Genomic DNA, 21,456 nt, shown 5'->3' with positions numbered 1-21,456 from the left:
TCCTTGAAGCAAGATCACCACCCATCTAGATACCCATCAGTTACACAATCCAGGGCAGCACGGGTTAAGAGCAGGTCGCTCCTGTCTGTCCCAACTACTGGACCACTATGACAAGGTCCTGGATGCTCTAGAAGAAAAACAAAACGCAGATATAGTATACACAGACTTTGTAAAAGCCTTTGACAAGTGTGACCATGGTGTAATAGCGCACAAAATGCTTGATAAAGGAATAATAGTTAAAGTAGGTAGATGGATCTATAATTTCCTAACAAATAGAACATAAATAGTACTAGTAAACAGAGTAGTCTGAGGCGGCTACGGTGAAAAGTTTTGTTCCACAAGGCACAGTACTCGCTCCCATCCTGTTCCTCATCCTCGTATCTGACAGACAGGGAAGTAAGCCACAGCACCGTGTCTTCCTTTGCAGATAATACCGAATTTGCATGATAGTGTCCTCCATTGAAGTTACTGCAAGACTTCAAGCGGACATCAACCAAATCTTTAAATGGGCCGCATAAAACAATATGAAGTTCAATAATGAGAAATTTAAATTTCTCCTATATAGAAAACGTGAGGAAATTAAAACTGCATCGAAAAACTAATGTTAAAGACCTGAGAGTGATAATGTCAGAGGATCTCACCTTCAAAGACCACAATATTGTATCAATCACATCTGTTAGAAAAGTGACAGGATGGATAATGAGAATCTTCAAAACCAGGGATACCAAGCCCATGGTGACACTCTTCAGGTAACTTGTTCTATCAAGGCTGGAATATTGCTGCACTCTAACACCACCTTTCAAGGCAGATGAAATTGCTGACCTAGAAAATGTACAGGGGTGCTACTAGCACGATAAGAAGGAACACAGTGTCAGGGGCCCAGGACTGTTCAACTGCCTCCCAGCATACATAAGGGGGATTACCAACAGACCCCTGGCTGTCTTCAAGAAGGCGCTGGACAGGCACCTAAAGTCAGTACCTGACCAGCCGGGCTGTGGTTCGTACGTCGGGTTGCATTTGGCTAACAGTAACAGCCTGGTTGATCAGGCCCTGATCCATGAGGCCTGGTCACAGACCGGGCCGCGGGGGCGTTGACCCCCGACACCCTCTCCAGGTATACTCAAGGTATAGCAAAACATTAATATTATTAATTTATAAGTTTTGTTAACATTATTTATGTACAATTTTAAGAAAATAGAGATAATTTGTCAGGAATAATGATCAAGGCCACGAAAAAGGGAGCTTATGGTGGGTGATATATGGGACGTTAAACCTCTACCATCCTTGTCTTCTCCCCCACACTCCCTCACCCACCTTATCTCCCTTCCTCCACTCCCTCACCCTCCCTACGAACCTCCCCTCACCATTCCATTAGCATGTGAGGGGGAAATTAGAGATAAGGGGAGGAAATATGAGAGGGGCGTGGTCGGGGGAACAGGTGGGAGAGAGAGAGAGATGCCTTAACTACGTAATTGCCATTACGACGCTCGTTACGACCGTCCGGCTGATTACGTGGCTATTATTGGACCTCTGGTCGTCGGTGGGGGGGGGGGGGAGAGGGGTGTCTGGGTCAAGTGTCTTGTAGTGCTTTGTGGGGGTTAGTAGGTGTGGTGGCTACTGGTAATGGGCGTGGTTGTAAGTGGGCGTGGTTGGGAATGTGGTGGTGGTTAGTTGACGTGTAGTCGTGGTTGTGGTGATGCATGTTATTTACCGTTACTAAGACTTTGGGGATGAGTTGGTGTTGCTGTAGTTGTAGTTAGTAAGTGTGGATGCAATTGTGGTGGCACTACTGGTGGCGGCGGCTATGATTCTGGTACTATTGATGGTGGTTGTTAATGGTGGGGGGAGGGGTTGCGATTGTGGTGGTCACAACAAAATTAAGTCTGGGACATTCAGAATGTACAAGGACACTCTCCAGTGTGAATGATTGAAGGACTAGAGAACACGTACACACACACACACACACACACACACACACACACACACACACACACATACACACACACACACACACACATACACAATGCTCAGGAAGCAGAGAGCAGACCTAGTAGCGACCAGTGAAGAGGCGGGGCTAGGAGCTGAGTCTCGACCCCTGCAACCACAATTAGGTGAATTAGGTGAGTATACACACACACACACACACACACACACACACACACACACACACACACACACACACACACACACAAAATATACACAGACAGCACAGCACAGAAACCACAAGAATATGAGTTGAACCTGCACGACTGCACCTAGTCTTCACTTCGATGATGCGTGATGTGGAAAAACTAGTATTCTAACCAGATGAAGCGAGAGGAGAGGGAGAGGGGGGGGGGTTAGATGGTACATGCTTCGAGCCGGCTAAAAACAACAGACATACCCCAACTCCACAAAGGGAGCCTGAGGAGGATGCATGGTTGCTGCATTCCCATACTATCCCCTCAGGCCATAAATTGCAAGCTGATTGAGTTGTAAGCCATTAAGTATAACCAGGTAAGATAAACTAGGGATGTAGACATAACTAGCATTAGGTACAGCCTTTGTCTCACCGCTGTAGGCTTTCAATATGGCTGAATACTGCCAGGCCTTAGAGAGATTTGAATCCCGGGCGCCCAGAAGCCACACTTGGGACCTGATGTAAGCAGGTTATGTATCTTTACGTGAGATACATTAAGCAACACGTGTACACTGGATGTGTTACTGATACATAGTGCATACATGTCTATTTTTACACAGCCCTGTTGGAAAAGATTATTTCCATCTTCGTAAATCGGATGTGGGATGGCTGGCGTTATCCGTGGATAATTAATTAACATTACGTAGTTAGCGTCAGTCAGGTAAAGATCTTGCTCGACAAATACTAAGAGTCAGTGATCACACAGTGCTAAGCTTTGAATTCTTGATTAAGAGGAACTCAAAAGGAGAAGAGGAGGAGAAGAGGAAGAGAAACCAGACTACAGAAGCAGACAGTTGCATGCGATAACCCAAACTGTTTTTTTTATACAAGTTTTTAATAAAGAAGTAAAAATTAAAGGTTGGACAGTCCACATAATTAAAGGCAACAGAAAGAAAATTAATCAGCAAGGTGCTTCATGAGGGTTCCTTGATGCATGTCAAGAATTCTTGATTCAAGGAATTGTGATCAGCCTTTCCTTCTCTGGATTGATCTTTATTACCTCCCATTAAGAAGAAAAAGACAATAACGGTGACTGGAACAACACAGATATAACCCTCTCATAAGAGATCTGGGTAATTTATGTATATACCTCCTGTTCCTTAACAGCTGTTTGACCACTATGAATTTAGAGCTTTCCCATGAATATGATGAGCAGATATAATCTGTCAAAGCAGGTATAATCGGTCATAGCAGATATAATCGGTCATAGCAGATATAATCGGTCATAGCAGATATAATCGGTCACAGTAGACATAATCGGTCCCAGCAGATATAATTGGTTATTACACAAGAATATTCTCCACATCCAGTAACTTAACGTCTTTACATCAATGTAACTTTATTTTCGCTATCTAGGTCATCTATTTTAATTTTTTCGAACACCTCAAGCTGACCACTTCATCATGAGGAGCCAGTCTATCAGCATCCTGTCGGCCAACATTAGAGGTTTCATTACTAATGTTGGAGAGCTCACACATAGTTTTGTGAATACTCGACGTCCCGACCTGATAGCTGTTGTTGAAACATTTTTAGATGACAGGACTCCTGAAAATTTTGCAAGAATTGCTGGCTACACCTCATGGATGAGAAGAGACAGGCAAGGGCAAGGAGGAGGTGTTGCTGTGTGCTTCTCTAAAAGTGTTCATGCCCAGCACATTGATGTTGCCACCCCTACACATCTTGAAATGATGTTCTTCAAGCTCTGTATAAACACTAGTACCTCTGTACTAGCATGTGCAATGTACAGACCTCAGTGGCAACATGCAAACCCCATCAACTTCCTAATGGAAAATATTGACTCCCTTCTGCTACAACACAACTGTCAACATATTATAATTGTTGGTGACCTCAACCAGCACCTTATACAGAGGGACTTTGGTGACCTTCTTGCAGTGTTTGACATGAGAAACTTTGATTTCCCTACTCATATCTCTGGCTCCTCCCTTGACCCAGTAGTGAGTGATCTGGCAGAAGGCATAGTCACTTGTCAACCCCTCGGCTACGTTGGATCGTCTGACCACAAGGCTGTTTTTACGACACTTAAGATCCCAACAGAACGAGGTGAGGAGTCCACACGCACAACCTGGTTATGGGAAAGAGGTAATTGGCCAGCCCTTTGCTCTGAGCTCGCCACCACCGACTGGAATGCTCTTCTCCAAGGGGATGTTGACAACCAAGTGAAAGCCTTCACTGGATACATCCTTAATCTACAACAAGAACACATTCCTCACCGGCAATATGTGACGAAGCCTACAGATCAGCCTTGGTTTGGCTTTCGTTGTAGAGAGGCTGCTACTGCTAAGTACAAAGCATGGCGAAGGTATAAGAGACATCCTACCACCTATAACAGGAACTTGCACAGGCAAGCCTGTAGGCATATGGGTGACGTTCAAAAGTGGGCCATTGCTAAATGGGAGGTGGACACTAAAAGAAAGCTAGCATCAGGTAGGGTAGGCTCCAAAACCTGGTGGTCCTTGGTCAAGGACAGACAAGGTTATCTGCCTGATGATCTCATTCCACCTCTAAATCGACAGGATGGGACCACCAGTGTCACTCCTGTCAATCACTGGTAAGATCCTTGAGACAATAATCTCAAGACAAATGACAGAGTTTTTTGACTACCACTTACTACTTTGTGATCGTCAATATGGCTTCAGGAAAGGTTACTCTGCTGCTGATCTGTTGTTAAACCTCTCCACTAAGTGGCACCAGTCACTGGATGAATCCAAAGTCAGCTGTGCGGTAGCACTGGACATTGCTGGCGCTTTCGACCGGGTGTGGCACCAGGGCCTCTTAGCAAAACTTCAAGCACTGGGAATTGCAGGCTCTGTGCTATGTCTCCTCAGTCATTACCTTCATGGTAGATCTCTAAGTGTAGTTCTCAATGGAACGGAATCAGCAAGACATCCTATTGGGGCAAGTGTTCCACAAGGAAGCGTGCTGGGTCCATTGTTATGGAATGTCTACTTCAACGACCTTCATTTCATCCCAGAATCACATGCATATGCAGACGACTGTACATTGACATTCACTTATCCAAGAGAAGAAATGCCAGCTGCTCTAAGCTACATCAATCACCAGCTGAGAGCTATATCAGCTTGGGGAAATAGATGGCAAGTAACATTTGCACCTGAGAAAACGCAAATGATGATCGTCTCTAGGCGCCATGATGGTAATGCTGGTGCAGTAGTAAGGATGAATGGGAGGGTGTTGGCACCTGGAGAAGAAGTTGATATCCTTGGGGTGAAATTTGACTCCAAACTAACCATGAAGAACCATGTTGTAAATCTTGCAAACAAGGCAGCCAGGAAGCTTACAGCACTTCGCCGTATCTCGCATCTGCTTGACAGTAGGCGTTGCAAGATCCTGTACGAGGCACAAGTACGCTTCACCTTGAGTATGCTCCACTTTCTTGGTTTGCCTGCCCCCCTCTCATCTGCGACTGCTTGACAGAGTAGAGAACAGAGCAAGACGTCTCATCTCTCGCCTGGACCCATCCTGGATAGATCTGTCATTTCAGCAGAGCCTTCAACATAGGAGGGATGTGGGTGGCCTTACTGTTATGTACAAGGCCAATATTGTCAAAATACGACACTTGGATCCACTTCGAGGACAGCGTGAAACAAGCTTTTATGCCACAAGACGGGCAGAAAGCAGCAGCTTCACTCTGGCTGTACCCTTCTCCAGGACATCACTCCATCTGAGATCATACATACCCAGGATGACTCAAGTATGGAACACATTCGTACAGCATAATGATGTCAACGAGATAAAGTCAGTTGATCAAATGAAAATGCTGGCCCACAGATGGCTCCAACTTCATCCTGTTCCCTACTTGTATGTCTCATAACAATAAAAATGCTTTCAAATGAGCTGATGTAGGTAACAGCTCTTAGCTTGCCAATAAAGTTAGGAATCCTTAACCTGTAAATAGCTGTCAATAAAGCTAGGGATCCTTAACCTTGTCAAACCCTGTGTAAAAAAAAAAAATTATTTTATTTTCGAGTTGTCTTTGTGGTTACTTTAAGTTCTTAATGTAATCATATAAGAAAATATATAAGGGCTAAAAGCTACCAGCTAGGCAAGCCTAAAATTTAAACAAAATCAACAAACTGGTATCTACATAATTTACGAAATCGTCATAAGATTGCAAACAAATCACGGAACGGGTGGGGTTTGAATCCATGGTGAGTTTTAGGACTCGCACGCCATGGGTGCAAATCCCAACCGCTCCGTGGTTTGCCATCGTCCAGTTAGCACACACTAGCAATGAAAGTTTAAAGTATATTACAAGACTCATCTTCAAGTTATTGCGTAAGAATCATTATCAGTAACCGTTCAAAAATGGGAAAGTGGCGTCTGCACAACCCATTAACAATACGAAGCATCAGCATAAGGGTAAACAAAATATTAAAGCCAATTAGAAATGTTTTCAGATTTCACACAAACCACCCACGAGGAGGAACTGACTGCTGCAAACACTTGTAAACCTGTTAACATCATACCACTCGGCCCGCGGTCTGGTGACACTGAAGCTCTTTCTTCACACGGCTAGAGTCCGGGTTCAATTCCCGGCGAGTATGTAAACTTTGGGCGTTTCCTTACACCGGTTGTCTATGTTCCCCATCAGTAAAATGGGTACCCGAGTATTAGTCGACTAGTGTGGGTCGCATCCTGGGACAAAACTGACTTAATTTGCCCGAAATGCTCAGCATAAGCGGCTTTCTATATAGTAGTATGTCATTGATGTCAGCTACGACTGTATACCTTGTACATGTACTTGTAGAAATAAAGATATTATTATTATCATCATTTAAAAGTCCCAAAATTGAACGTCAGTTTTACATATGAACATCCCCATGCAATTCAGCTTTTGTGTGTATGTTGAAGATACATGACGAAGGTAATCCAGTGTATATGGCAGGGAATCTCGCCAAGATTCAGGATGTCTAATGGAAATTTAGCATGTATCCTCTATAGGGAGAAAACTATACTACCAGGAAGAACAGAGCTGGAAACCACAGAGAATCCCGAGTACAGTTATAGAGGCTAAAACTGTGTAGTTTCAAAAATAGGTTTGATAAATACATGAGTGGGTGTGGGTGGGTGCGAGTTGCACCTGACTAGCTTGTGCTACCAGGTCTGATGCCGTGCTCCTTAAGCGGAAGTGACCTGACTAGGCGGGTCATTGGGCTAATCCGAAGGGTAACATGGACCTGCTTCGCATGGGTCAGTAGGCCTGCTGTAGTGTTCCTTCTTTCTTATGTTAACTTAAACTGAAAAGTGGACGAGATTAGCAGAAGAGCATAGAAAAAATTATCACTGAGGATGGCAGAACAGCAATGTTCACAGAAGTACTTAACATTAATATCCAGCGATGAGAGCAGCAGTTCCAGAATTAAATAACGAAGAGGAAAGACATCAGAGATGAAACACCTATACATTGCCATAGAGAAAAATGAAAGAAGCCAAGTGCTAAGACTGAAGTTGGGATCACTAGCACTTGACGACAGATTTCAGGAAGTGGTTATCTAGGAGGAAGGGAAGGTAACAGCAAACACAGGCCTGTGTTGTTATTATACTACCAGCGTCACTGATTCGTTACCAACGTCACCATTTCACTACCAACACCATTTCTCCGCCAAAGTCACCATTTCACTATCAAACACACTATTTCACTGCCACCATCACCACTACACACCTCCACCATCACCATTATTGTAACGCTTCACTCTCTGGCGAGGTCTCACGTCTCTGAAATGCATTAGTAGCCCACTCAAGTTACATTGAATTATGATTAGTCTCTGACTTCCATCTCCCTCCCTCTCTCACACGCACATACGCACGCAAGCACAAACAGAGATCATATTCCCAAAGTAGATCAATTATATTTCAATGAAAATCACTTGTCACTATACTGACAACCCTTCCGCACCCTTCTGGTGGTGTGTTGCGGGGAGATGAGGGAGGTGGTGTTGGGGAAGTGTTTGTGAGGTAATACTTTTGTTTCCCGAGGAATGGTCTTTATGGAGTAATATAGTATTTAGGGAGATAAGTGTGTGCAAGTCTCTGATTTTTACAAGAGAGATATACAGACATACAATAAATACACACACAATTATTTATAATGTAGAGGGTGGCCACATAAACACTCCCTGATTTCAAACAGGTATAACGTGTAACTTTATTGTAATAATCTTTCACATTTAGTAGCTTCAGATGGAGAATTTCATTCAGTGTCATGTGGTATAGGGTAGCATTAAAGGCAGTCAATGTGCGCCCCTCTGGTTGCTCGCCCAACATCGATGTGATAGTCCAGTTCGGTCCAGACACTCTGCAGCATATCTGGTGTTATCATGCGAACTGCTTCAGTGATCGAAATTTTCGGCTCCTCCAGGGTTGCAGGTAGTGGTGGTACGTAAACTGTGTTCTTCACGTACTCCCAAAGAAAGAAGTCACAGTTACGTCCGATGACCTCTACAAGATCCCCCCCCCCCTTTCACGAAAGCGAGAGACTCGACAAGCGGTACAAAAACCTCCAGTGAAGAAACGAGGTGTTCAGTCAGCACGAAGTGAACTCAGTAAATATGAAGGGACCAAGACTTTTCAACAACTTCCATTCAGAAGGAAGATTACCAACAGCTCTCTAGTCCGTCTTCAAGTCTCTATTCAGTGATGCTTCTTATATACTATGTGCTACTAGCACCAGTAACTTGATTACTCATACCATCAACTTCGAAGCTCTGTCCTGGTCCAGGCCAAGTTGGGGCTTTGATTCCTGGAGGAGCTATCAGCAGGTAAACAGTTTAGTAGTTCATACAGACTCGTCTGTCGAGAATGTAAACAGATGCTGCGGTAAAAAGCTATTTCGCTGGGAAGTGCATATTTATTATTAGGGAATATCTGACGTAATACGTTGCAATAATTTGACGAAGTTAGGCTTCAAGAGGGAAAATAAACTGTTTCTTTACGTCACCCTGGGTGGTTAATTGAGTTTAAAGCCGATCGATTACACAGGTATGGGGGGATATTAAGGCCGTAGGTAACCTGTTCACCAACGGTCAATTAAACTCAACATATATACGCACTAAAAGACGTACGTTTCAGTGTATATACCTCCCTTACCAAGGGGTCAAGCCCCCCTCACTCTGATTTATTTGCAATCGTGTTATCATAATTTCGTGAGTCAGGGACAGTATTAATAAATAATTTTATTTAACACTAGTTTTGATGCATAAAATTTGGCAGGTAGTAAATAACACGACTAAAATATTTTATTTTGCCGAAATTTTCGTATATTTTGCGTTGAAAAGCTTAGCCAATTATTATCTCGTCATATACAAAGAGGCTATTTATATTCTGATTTCTCTAAGGGGATGATTTTGGGCGTACAATTTGTCCCCGGTGGCATAGTTAGGGTCATTAGGCACAATATATCATGTGCATGTGTGACAGGTGTGGCACTGTGAGGCGGCACCGTGCATCATAGTGTCATGTGGGAGCGGGGATGGCACTCTTGTTGGCACTTTGGTATTTCTTGTGCTTTTGAGTCATTAAATGTGATTAGTAGAGGTTTTTCCTGCTGCTGTTCACTGGCTGATCTGTCTCTCAGTCTGTCACACAGAGAGAGAGAGAGAGAGAGAGAGAGAGAGAGAGAGAGAGAGAGAGAGAGAGAGAGAGAGAGAGAGAGAGAGAGAGAGAAAGAGAGAGAGAGAGAGAGAGAGTTGGTAGCTAAGCCACACAAACCACTACCACTACTTCTCCAATCATATCCTAACACTAAGTCTCACGTACCACTCGAACCATACACATCAATGTACCATTACAGTTCGTACCCACGCCGTCAATTCAGTCTACGATGTACACTTCAGTCGAGGATGGACACTTGTATACAGGAACCAGAGAGGTGCAGCACTTGAAGATATCGTCATAGGTGGGCAGGGACCAATCATATATAAGTTCTATCAAACACCTCCACCACTGGGAACGCTTGGAAGCACTTGAATTGTACTCGCCGGAACGCAGGCGAGAGAGAGAGATCATAATCTACACTTGGAAAATCTTAGAAGGAATGGTCCCGAATCTGCACACAAAAATCACTCCGTACGAAAGTAAAAGACTGGGCAGGCGGTGCAAAATACCCCCAATGAAAAGTAGGGGCGCAATTGGTACACTAAAAGATGATAAGTGTCCGGGGCCCAAGACTGTTCATCAGCTTCCCAATATGCATAAGGGGAATTACCAATAGGCCCCTGGCTGCCTTCAAGAGGGAGCTGGATAGATACTTAGTCGTTGCCGGATCAACCGGGCTATGGTTCGTATGTTGGACTACGTGTGGCCAGCAGTAACAACCTGGTTGATCAGGCCCTGATCCACCGGGAGGCCTGGTCGTGGACCGGGCCGCGGGGGCGTTGATCCCCGGAACACCCTCCAGGTAGATAAACTCCACCAGGAAACGTCTCTATCCACAATGGGAAGCAAATGAGTTGCCAGGATTGCCTTGTCTTTGTCGCTGTTCATCGTTCACTTAACAATAACAAGCCGTCTAGGGCCTTTAGTAGTAAAACTACCCCAAAAACATCTTAGGTGGGTATTATGGCGCTTGTTGAATGTGTTCATTCCGACGAGGCTCGCCTTTGTTCCGTCTACCAACAATTTGTACCCATTCATCTGTTGTTCCACCACTTATGATAGAGTGGCAACCGCAGCAGTCAATAACTGCTTCTTTACCGGCTTTCTGGCAGTTCTGCCAACCAAGAAGCCTTCGTTGAACAGTTTAATCAATATTTACGCTAGCTGAAGCCAAATCTTTCTAGATCTTTGCTGGTTTTCTTGGGATCCTTCACACTATTTCTTATGATAGCCTTGTCATCGTGAGGTATTTGTCTTGCGTTTTCTACCACATCTTCCTCGATGCAGCACTTCACAGTCACTTGTGTCAACTCTCTTCAGAATCGAACCAACAGTTGAATTTGGTAGGCTCAAATTTTCGGCAATCTGTCTGATACTCAAATCAGTAAGTTTTCTAAGAGCTACAATACTTGCAAGTTTCCTAGGTGTAACATTCATCATGAATTTCAGTAGTAATCATGAACTGAAAGGGAGAATTTAGCAAAACCACATCCATCCACGGAGCATGCTTGCAGGAACAGCTTTGCAGAACAACAGCTGGTGTAGCACTGACGAGAGATGCAGGGTAACATCACAGCTGGATGATTGCCAGAAGTCAATAGCAAACTTTTATGAAAAGAGCGTAAACTACATTAAGCCAGAGACTAAGTCTTGTGAAATAATTACAAAATTTACTCCTGGTCCAATTAATCTGCGCACTATTGTAAGTTGTACCAAAGGTTATCAATAGGGTTGTAGACGATACTCTCCGTATCCTAAAGCTTCTTCACAAACATACCCAGATGTTCAACATGCCTGTTGTATATTCTGTTAATGTAATAACTGGCATAGCAACACCATGGAATACTGGTACAGAGGATATGTTCTAAAGCTTTCTTGCCACTGCCCAGTTCATGGACATTACTAACTTCCACTGAAGGACCCGCTCGCTTTTGAGTATGCCTTAAACTGCTGCACCTCTCTTTAGGTTCCTGTCCCTGCTTTAGACAGATCAAGGTTAAGAGTCTGGCGAAGCGTCTTCCTAATAAAAATATCCAGGTGAACATGTGTCTTATTCATTAATTCTCCCTGTTTTGGGATCAAACATAATTCCCTCCATTTCCCAAGCGTTGTATAACTGCTAGATTAAAACATCTCATTGGCCAAAAGAGAGGCATATATAGGCGTATCAAAAGAGGGGATGGGCAGTTAAGAAATTAATATACTCAATTAAAGAGAAATAAAGAAAGGAATAAGAAAAGCAAAAAGGGATTATGAGGCTAAGGTCGCAAGGGATTCAAAGACTAACCCAAAAGGGTTCTTTCAGGTATACAGAAGTAAGATTAGGGACAAGATTGGCCCACTTAAGAGTAACTCTGGTCAGATCACTGACAGTAATAAGGATGTGTGTGAAATTCTCAATACCTACTTCCTCTCAGTTTTCATCCAGGAAAATACTAGCGATATTCCTGAAATAATAGATTATGTAGAAAAGGATGATAATAAACTATGCACGATTGCGGTAACTAGTGACATGGTCCTCAGACAAATAATGAAACTAAAACCTAACAAATCCCCAGGTCCTGATGAATTGTTTGTAAGGGTGTTAAAGGAATGTAAAGAGGAACTTAGCATACCTTTGGCTAATCTTAACATATCACTACTAACTGGCATAGTGCCTGATAAGTGGAAAATGGCAAATGTAATACCTATTTACAAGGCAGGTGACAGGTCTTTAGCTTCGAACTATAGACCAATAAGTCTTACCTCGGAGGAAATAAATGGTATAAAATACCGACACAATGGAATTATAAACACATATGCAGCGATATTCCAGTAATGATAAATTATGTAGAACAGGACGATAATAAACTGTGCACTATTAGGGTCACAAGTGACATGGTCCTTAGGCAAATAGATAAATTAAAACCTAACAAATCCCCAGGCCCTGATGAACTGTATGCAAGGGTTCTAAAGGAATGTAAAGAGGAGCTTAGCAAACCTTTGGCTAATCTTTTCAACATATCACTACAAACTGGCATGGTGCCAGATAAGTGGAAAATGGCAAATGTGATACCTATTTTCAAAACAGGTGACAGGTCCTTAGCTTCGAACTATAGACCAATAAGCCTAACCTCCATAGTGGGAAAATTTATGGAATCAATAATTGCCGAGGCAGTTCGTAGCCACCATGAAAAGCATAAATTAATCAACGAATCTCAGCATGGTTTTACAAAGGGGCGTTCCTGCCTTACGAATTTATTAATTTTTTTCACTAAGGTATTTGAGGAGGTAGATCATGGTAATGAATATGATATTGTGTATATGGACTTCAGTAAGGCTTTTGACAGGGTCCCACATCAGAGACTATTGAGGAAAATTAAAGCACATGGAATAGGAGGAGAGATATTTTTCCTGGATAGAGGCATGGTTGACAAATAGGCAGCAGAGAGTTTGCATAAATGGGGAGAAATCAGAGTGGGGAAGCGTCACGAGCGGTGTTCCACAGGGGTCAGTGTTGGGCCCCCTGCTGTTCACAATCTACATAAACGACATAGATGAGGGCATAAAGAGCGACATCGGCAAGTTTGCCGATGACACCAAAATAGGCCGTCGAATTCATTCTGACGAGGACATTCGAGCACTCCAGGAAGATTTGAATAGACTGATGCAGTGGTCGGAGAAGTGGCAGATGCAGTTTAATATAGACAAATGCAAAGTTCTAAATGTTGGAGAGGACAATAACCATGCCACATATAAACTAAATAATGTAGATCTTAATATTACGGATTGCGAAAAAGATTTAGGAGTTCTGGTTAGCAGTAATCTGAAACCAAGACAACAGTGCATAAGTGTTCGCAATAAAGCTAATAGAATCCTTGGCTTCATATCAAGAACCATAAATAATAGGAGTCCTCAGGTTGTTCTTCAACTCTATACATCCTTGGTTAGGCCTCATTTAGATTATGCTGCACAGTTTTGGTCACCGTATTACAGAATAGATATAAATTCTCTGGAAAATGTACAAAGGAGGATGACAAAGTTGATCCAATGTATCAGAAACCTTCCCTATGAGGATAGACTAAGGGCCCTGAATCTGCACTCTCTAGAAAGACGTAGAATTAGGGGGGATATGATTGAGGTGTATAAATGGAAGACAGGAATAAATAAAGGGGATGTAAATAGTGTGCTGAAAATATCTAGCCTAGACAGGACTCGCAGCAATGGTTTTAAGTTGGAAAAATTCAGATTCAGGAAGGATATAGGAAAGTACTGGTTTGGTAATAGAGTTGTGGATGAGCGGAACAAACTCCCGAGTACAGTTATTGAGGCTAAAACGTTGTGTAGTTTTAAAAATAGGTTAGATAAATACATGAGTGGGTGTGGGTGGGTGTGAGTTAGACCTGACTAGCTTGTGCTGCTGGGTCTGGTGCCGTGCTCCTTCCTTGAGTAGAGGTAACCAGACTGGGTGGGTCATTGGGCTAATCCGGGGGGGGGTCATTGGGCCAATCCGGGGGGGGGGACATGGACCTGCTCCGCATGGGTCAGTAGGCCTGTTGCAGTGTTCCTTCTTTCTTATGTTCTTATGCTACAAATAATACTGTTACTCTTGCCACTGTTCCCTTATACACAGTCTCTATTTATCTCTGTTATACCTTGGGAATCTCACCTTCTATCATACATTTAACACATCAACTTTCCATGCATTACTTCTAGTTGCATTAATAATTTCACTAAGCACAACTCACCCCTGTTGGCACTCAGCCTCATTCTCTGCTTCACTCGCTTCATATTCTTCTCTCACTCCTCTCATTACAACAGATCATCTTCCTGCTCTCAAGAATTGTTTTCTGCCTCAGTTCCATCTTATATTAACTGTTTCTTAACCAATTATCTCCTTTTCTCTAACATCAAGTTTTTAGAAAGCGTCTTGCTACGTTTATTCTTAAATGTCAGTTCCATTTGCTTTTCAGAATTTCTCGTCTTATCTCTTTCCGAACTGTTTCTTATTCATGACAGAAAGGAAAGACCAGGAATCCTCTCAAAGAGCACAACTTTTAACACACGTTTTTCACTAATAACAAGACTAAAATACCTTCTGTTGTCTACCAGGCTAATGTATGCAAGACCGTAATGAGACTAGTAAAATCAATTTTCTACATATTTCGACTTCCAACTGAGGTCTTCGTCAGCATAGAGTGAAATATTGTCCTAATAAAGGCTTGTATTGCGACTTGTGTCTTTAGCGTCACATTTATCAGTCATTTCATGCAGCGCTTAAGTTGGCAGAGACCAGACGCCGCATGACGGAGGACCGAGCCTCCATCACAACTCACGGCGACATTCGACTTTAGGAAGGACAATATGTTGTAAAACGGAAGTCTTTTCAACTCTTGGTAGGGATGCTGATCTTGTCTGTTTTATGAACATGAACAACAATCTCTCACTCTCTCTCTCACACACACACACACACACACACATTCTATGTAAACTTATATGTACTCTTCTGTGCGTTTCAAATTCTTGAAATATTTTCTATTAAATAGAAGTCTCTTCTGAAAGTTGATTCACGGTACAATTAAACGATATAAAACTACTTTGGTAATCCAGAATGCTTACCTTTCCTATTGTCCCTCCACTGAACACTTTCAAACCTGACTGTTCAGCAACAAGTCCGCTATTAGTAGAACCCAACGAGGTTCACTTCGTGAAATGTATTAATTTCTCTTTCTCTCTCCCTCCCCAGCTGCCATCGAAGGCCGAGGTTTACTTCGGTGAGGAGGGAACACACTTCCACGAGAAGCCCGTGAGGTCTCCCGTCTCCGGCTGGCCAGGTTCGCTCACCTCCGGCAGTCACAACATCACCCTTGACCTCCGTCACCGCATCGGTAAAGTCCTCAACATCCTGCTGGACTTCCCCGGCCCCTGGTTGGCTCTCAGCGAAATCTACTTCGACAGTCGTGAGTGACTATGTCTAATTACCTATCTGTACTTGCTGAATGACACAGGCAGGAAGTATACAGATATGTACTTGTTTATATGAGGATAGCAGGGTAAGTGAGTGTGTGAGAGTAAGTGTGAGTGTGTGAGTGTGTGTGTGTGTATGTGTATGTGTATGTGTGTGTGTGTGTATGTGTGTGTGTGTGTGTGTGTATGTGTGTGTGTGTGTGTGTGTGTGTGTGTGTGTGTGTGTGTGTGTGTGTGTGTGTGTGTGTGTGTGTGTGTGCAGGTCAAGTATCGATCGCAGCAGTAATAGTGGAGGGAGTAAAAGTACCAGAACTAGCAGTGGTAATAGCAGAAGCAGTCGAAGCAGCAGCAATAGCAAAGAAACAGCAACATCGATAGCAACAGCAGCACATTAGGTCTTCATTGTCATTGACGCTCAATATTGCATCGAGTAGAGAGGAAGAATTAGGTTCCTAACAATGGTTAATTATTTATAGTTTAAGAAACTGGCTAGGATACTTCAGTGGGTTTAATATCCTGATATTTCTGCATACCCAAGGCACAACCGTGGTACAGATTGACTGTAAATAAGCCTTTATTAGTTTTAGCATTCCCTTACAATTTTTTTTTTTTTTTTTTTTTGTAAGAGACGAATCTAGTTTTAGAGTGTCACCGAGGAAGAAAGGGGGAAGGAGGGGGAGGGAAACAGGTACCAACCAATTCCTTAAATCAAGAGCCTTCTCGCAGGCATCAAGGAACCTACCTTGAGGGGGAAATGCCCATTCATGGCTACAGAAGAAAAACTTTGCTCGAAGTGTCCCGTCTTAAATATTATTTTTAACATATCCAATGGTTTAGGTACTCGTTACTTCCTCTTTAAATCATCCTGTTGATCAGTCACTCTTTAGTTTTTTATTATTCTTTCGGCTCCAATTTTTTCTCGTTTACAAACTGTGGCTTCTTATTGTTCCTGAGGCAAAACAGACATTTTCCTTGTCAATTATTTCGTGTTCTTTTATAAAATTATATTGGGTGGGTATTACGGTGTAATATATTAAAAATATTATGTAAAAAAATGCTCCATAGTTCCGGGATTGTACTGAAACCGGACGCGTATTATTCCTGGTCAGGTAGAGTAGCCAGGAGAGAGGAGTAAAGCCCAGCAGAAGGAGCAAGATGTAATGGTGTGAGAAGGTGGTTTGTTCTCCTGTTTAAGGCCCTAGTGTGCAGAGATCTGTTTAAGTTTTGGGAGAGAACTTGTATGGTGTTTTTTGCCCGCTGGTAGACTGACCAGCAGAAGGTAGTAGGGGACAGGGGGGGGGGGGTTGTGTCATGGAGTCTCCCTGTTTATAAATGTTTATATATGTTTTACTCACTAGTATCAGTGTGCTAATGTGAACTGGAGTAAAGGTGATGAAGTAAGAGTGGATTGTAGGTTGTATAAACGTTACTATTAATATATATTTTTGTATAAGTGAGTTTTTGTGTCCTTCCTCATAATATTGACTATTTAAATTTATGTTTCATAATTTATATAAATGTACATGCTGGCCCTAGAGTGGTTGCTTTTTCAATGTAATTTAAATAGCCCTAGACAGCAGGTTGAATAGCCTTTAGGAACCAGAACATTTTAAGTTATACGAGCCAGAAAGTGGTAACAGTAGGTTATTATTTATCCTTTCCTCTTATTCTCCCTCGTGGGCGTCTTAAGTGTTAATAATCTTACAAAATACTTCAACTGTTTTCCAACTCCGGCAGTCATGCCCATTCTAAAGGTTGCCTTCATACCATCTCTAAAATATTCATATAAGAACACAAGAAAGAAGGAACACTGAAACAGGCCTACTGACCCATTCGGAGCAGGTCCATGTTCCCCCCCCCCGGATAAGCCCAAGTTGTCAGCCCAACACAGCTGCTACAAACTTCAGTTTTGGGCTTACATATATAGTTTTTCTTTATATAGCTCTTTTCCATACATATTGTAAAGCTATTTTTATAGTTTGCCATTGTTGCCTTCCGCTAAGTTGCTTTATGGAATGATAAAAGTCTATTAAAGAAAAGGTTGAAGGTATATTCACAAATAAATTTTTTACCCAGGTCTGTCTTGGATTTTTTCCTCATCCAATGATCACATTTTTAAGGATTGAAATCTATACTTTAACAAGTCTTTGAAAGTCCACTATTTTTTTTTCCGGTCCGATTATGATAGATCAATTATATGCGCAGTATATTTCCGACATTATGCAGCCATGTGACATACCTTGATTTTATTAAGTCTATCTATCAACACTATTAGATACAAGGTTCCCTGGACCTGAAATTACACGCACATTGGGTACTTAACAATCAATAGAACTTTACCGTATCCTGTTGACTCGCTTTACAATTGCTCAAAAAAAAAGGGAGGGAGGGAGGGGTAAACAGATGTATAATATTCAAATGCCTAATATAAAATAATTAAACTAGGTGGTTTTCATATTTACATCTGTGAAGTTAGTTACAGTTGTGCATCATAACCCACACCATTTGCTAGCAGGTACCTATTACTGACCACGTATTGTCTAATATATGTAAAAGGAACACTTACCACGATAGGAAGTTATCACCATTGCAGTCTTCAGTGTTCCGTAGCTGGATGGAAAGTGCCTTCTTAGTCATTAATCGGGGTTGTCACACATTATAACCCATCTCATGCAGTACTCATTCCTCTAGATCAAGGGTCCCCAAACTGTGGGCCCGTGGGCCGCATGTGGTCCTTCTAGGAAAAGATGCGGCCCTCACATGAAATTATAAATTCACTTTTATGTAGGTGCCACACTGCACTATGTTGACAAAACGTGCGGCCCTTATCACAGATTTGATCATTATATGTTGCAGACTTGTGCAGCAAGGTTGAAGACCACTGCTCTAAATGACTGGAATCCGAATAGTAAGCTGGATATTGGATGATGAAGTCTGAGTCCACATAACACACTGTTTTATGATAGTCTGGTTGTTTACTCCTCCCCTGATATCAACACTGTAGCGTCTAGCCAGCTACTCCACTGTAGCGTCTAGCCAGCTACTCCACTAACCTCACACTCACACTGTCAACACTGTAGCGTCTAGCCAGCTACTCCACTAACCTCACACTCACACTGTCAACACTGTAGCGTCTAGCCAGCTACTCCACTGTAGCGTCTAGCCAGCTACTCCACTAACCTCACACTCACACTGTCAACATTGTAGCGTCTAGCCAACTACTCCACTATCCTCACACTCACACTGTCAACGCTGTAGCGTCTAGCCAGCTACTCCACTATTCTCACACTCACACTGTCAACGCTACAGCGTCTAGCCAGCTACTCCAATATCCTCACACTCACATTCCTCTTTTCTCTGTTATGTGATTCTCTTGATTTATATATCTAATAAAATATATAGAATTAAATTCCCACTAGATAGTGGGGAGTTAAAGGCATTTAAATATTATTATGACTGCAAGCTTATTTCCACCTGATTGGCTGTCTAGACAGGGTGGTAGTTTCTTATTGTTTGTTGCTCCATTTAACTTGTATTCGTGTGTATTAGCTTATTTTACTAAAGTTCGGGTTTATCCCACAACTTAAAGGTATGAAATAAACATTAAACTAATTGATAGCCATTGAACAGGAAAGATAATTTCGACATTTTATGTATGTACGTATATATGTATGTACAGTACGTATATGTACTCACCTAAATGTGATTGCAGAGGTAGAGTCTCAGCCCCTGGCCCCGCCTTTCTGCTGGCTGCTCACTCCTGGCTGTCTGAGCCATATCATACTTATTCTTAAATCTATGTATAGATTCTGCCTCTACTGCTTCGCTTCCTAGGTCGTTTCACTTCCTAACCACTATGCTTTTAACTTCCAGTTGTGACCTAGTGTACCCGAGACCCTCCTCTCAGACTCTCCTTGTTCAGGTCCTCTTAGTATTTTGTACGTTATAATCATGTCACCTCTGTTCTTTCTGCTTTCTAATGTCGCTAGTTTTAGCTCCTCTAGCCTTTCCTCAAAGCCATATCCATCGCCTCAAAGTTTTTTCGTTGCTAACCTTTGCACATTACCCAGCTTTGCACTCTTTATCACATGCGGGTTCCATACTGGCCCTGCTTATGTCGAAATGCGCAGGAAACAGCAGTGGCTTAAGTACTGACTCTTGTAAAGAAAGTAAAGACACAATATCGTCGCTGGAACAATTCACCAATAACCCGCATTTACTGACCCTCGTGGAATGTCATGGAACACGCCCATTCTAACACCTCCCTAACAGCTCCCTGTTTTCCCTGTAATTCCTGCACGCCCTCTTAGCTGTTGTCCTAGTTCTTGCAGTTCAGAAATATACAATTCACTCATCCCTTTCCTACTTTCGTTACCTTGTCATAAATCTCTAGCAGGTTTGTGAGACAGGATTTAACTTCTCGAAAACCTTACTGTTTTTTTTTTTTTTTTTTTTTTTTTTTTTATTCGCCGGTACTCTCCCGGCCCGTTGTTGTTTATGATTCCGCTCTTTTCCAGGTGTTCCACTACTGTTTTCCTGATAATCTTTTCCATTAGCTTACATAATGTGCATGTTAGTGACACTGACCTGTAGTCCAGTGCTGCCTGTCCGTCTTTTTTTTTTTTAATATTAATAATGGTTTCGCTGTTTATCAGACCTCTAGCATGTGTCTTGTCTTAAGCAACTTGCTGAAGCTCACCGTTAGCAGTTCACACAATTCCTCTGCTCCCTAACACAACTCATGGCGAGATGTTGATTGGTCCCTTTGCCTTTGATGTATCTAGATCACTCGATAGTTTTTTCACATCTCCCTCTCTTGTTCGGGATGTATCCAGTACTCGTTGGAGACTCTGCCATTGTTCCTGGTTCCACTAAGAATATCTCCTTCAATCGTTTGTTCAACTCCTCACATACGTCATAGTTATTCGTAGAGAGCTCCCCTACTTCTTTTTTCAGCCTTATTACAGCTGTCTTTTTCTGATGTGGCTGTACATCAACTTCGGCTCAGGTTTTGCATTTTATGCTATGTCATTCCCAAATAGTTCCTCATATTTTCTTCCTCCGCATAGGTATTCGTTATTGGCTCTTCTGCTTCCTTCCCGGTTCTCTAGCATTATTAGCTTTCTTTATTTCTTTCGTGCTGTTGCGTTTTTTGCTACTGCTTTTCATGCCTCTGTTCCATCTGCTTCTGGGTATGAATTTCTCCTGTCTCCAGGCACTTTTCAACTACACACTCTATCATTTCATTAGCTGTATGTGTGTGTGTGTGTGTGTGTGTGTGTGTGTGTGTGTGTGTGTGTACAGTAACCACCCATAAAGCCTCCCTGTCCACTTGCCCTGCCTTCCGTGTACATGCGCACGTGTAAACATGATAGCAGATGTACACTTGAGTTAAAGGTAAGAGATATTACCTCACAAGTTTACATCTCCCCGAGGAACCGTCTTGCTCCTGGCCCACTGTTTTATCTCCCTACCAAATATTCGTATGAAAATGTTACCATTTTTGCCTCTAGTGTTTGGTTACTGTACACGATGACACCCTTCAGCAGGACGGAAAACCTTTTAATATTATTATTGGTAGTAGTAGTAGTAGTAGTAGTAATAGTAGTAGTAGTAGTAGTAGTTATAGTAATAGAAGTAGCAATAGTAGTAATAGTTTTATTCGAGATTTTGGTGAACTGGAACCAAGTGAGAGGGAA

At 42.4% G+C, this 21,456-nt stretch overlaps 1 protein-coding gene across 1 annotated transcript in view; it reads left to right on the top strand.

Annotated features, from left to right (window-relative positions):
* LOC128688293 (discoidin domain-containing receptor 2) overlaps window positions 1-21,456 on the top strand; it is a 243,482-nt gene that overhangs the window by 100,651 nt on the left and 121,375 nt on the right. The window contains exon 4 of the mRNA XM_070085909.1: window positions 15,537-15,750. Coding sequence (XP_069942010.1) covers window positions 15,537-15,750 — 214 coding nt within the window. The remainder of the gene's footprint in view (window positions 1-15,536; window positions 15,751-21,456) is intronic.

This window comes from Cherax quadricarinatus, chromosome 1 (genome assembly GCF_038502225.1).
Source record: "Cherax quadricarinatus isolate ZL_2023a chromosome 1, ASM3850222v1, whole genome shotgun sequence".
NCBI classification, from domain to species: domain Eukaryota; kingdom Metazoa; phylum Arthropoda; class Malacostraca; order Decapoda; family Parastacidae; genus Cherax; species Cherax quadricarinatus.
This window is presented reverse-complemented; position numbering and strand designations above follow the sequence as displayed.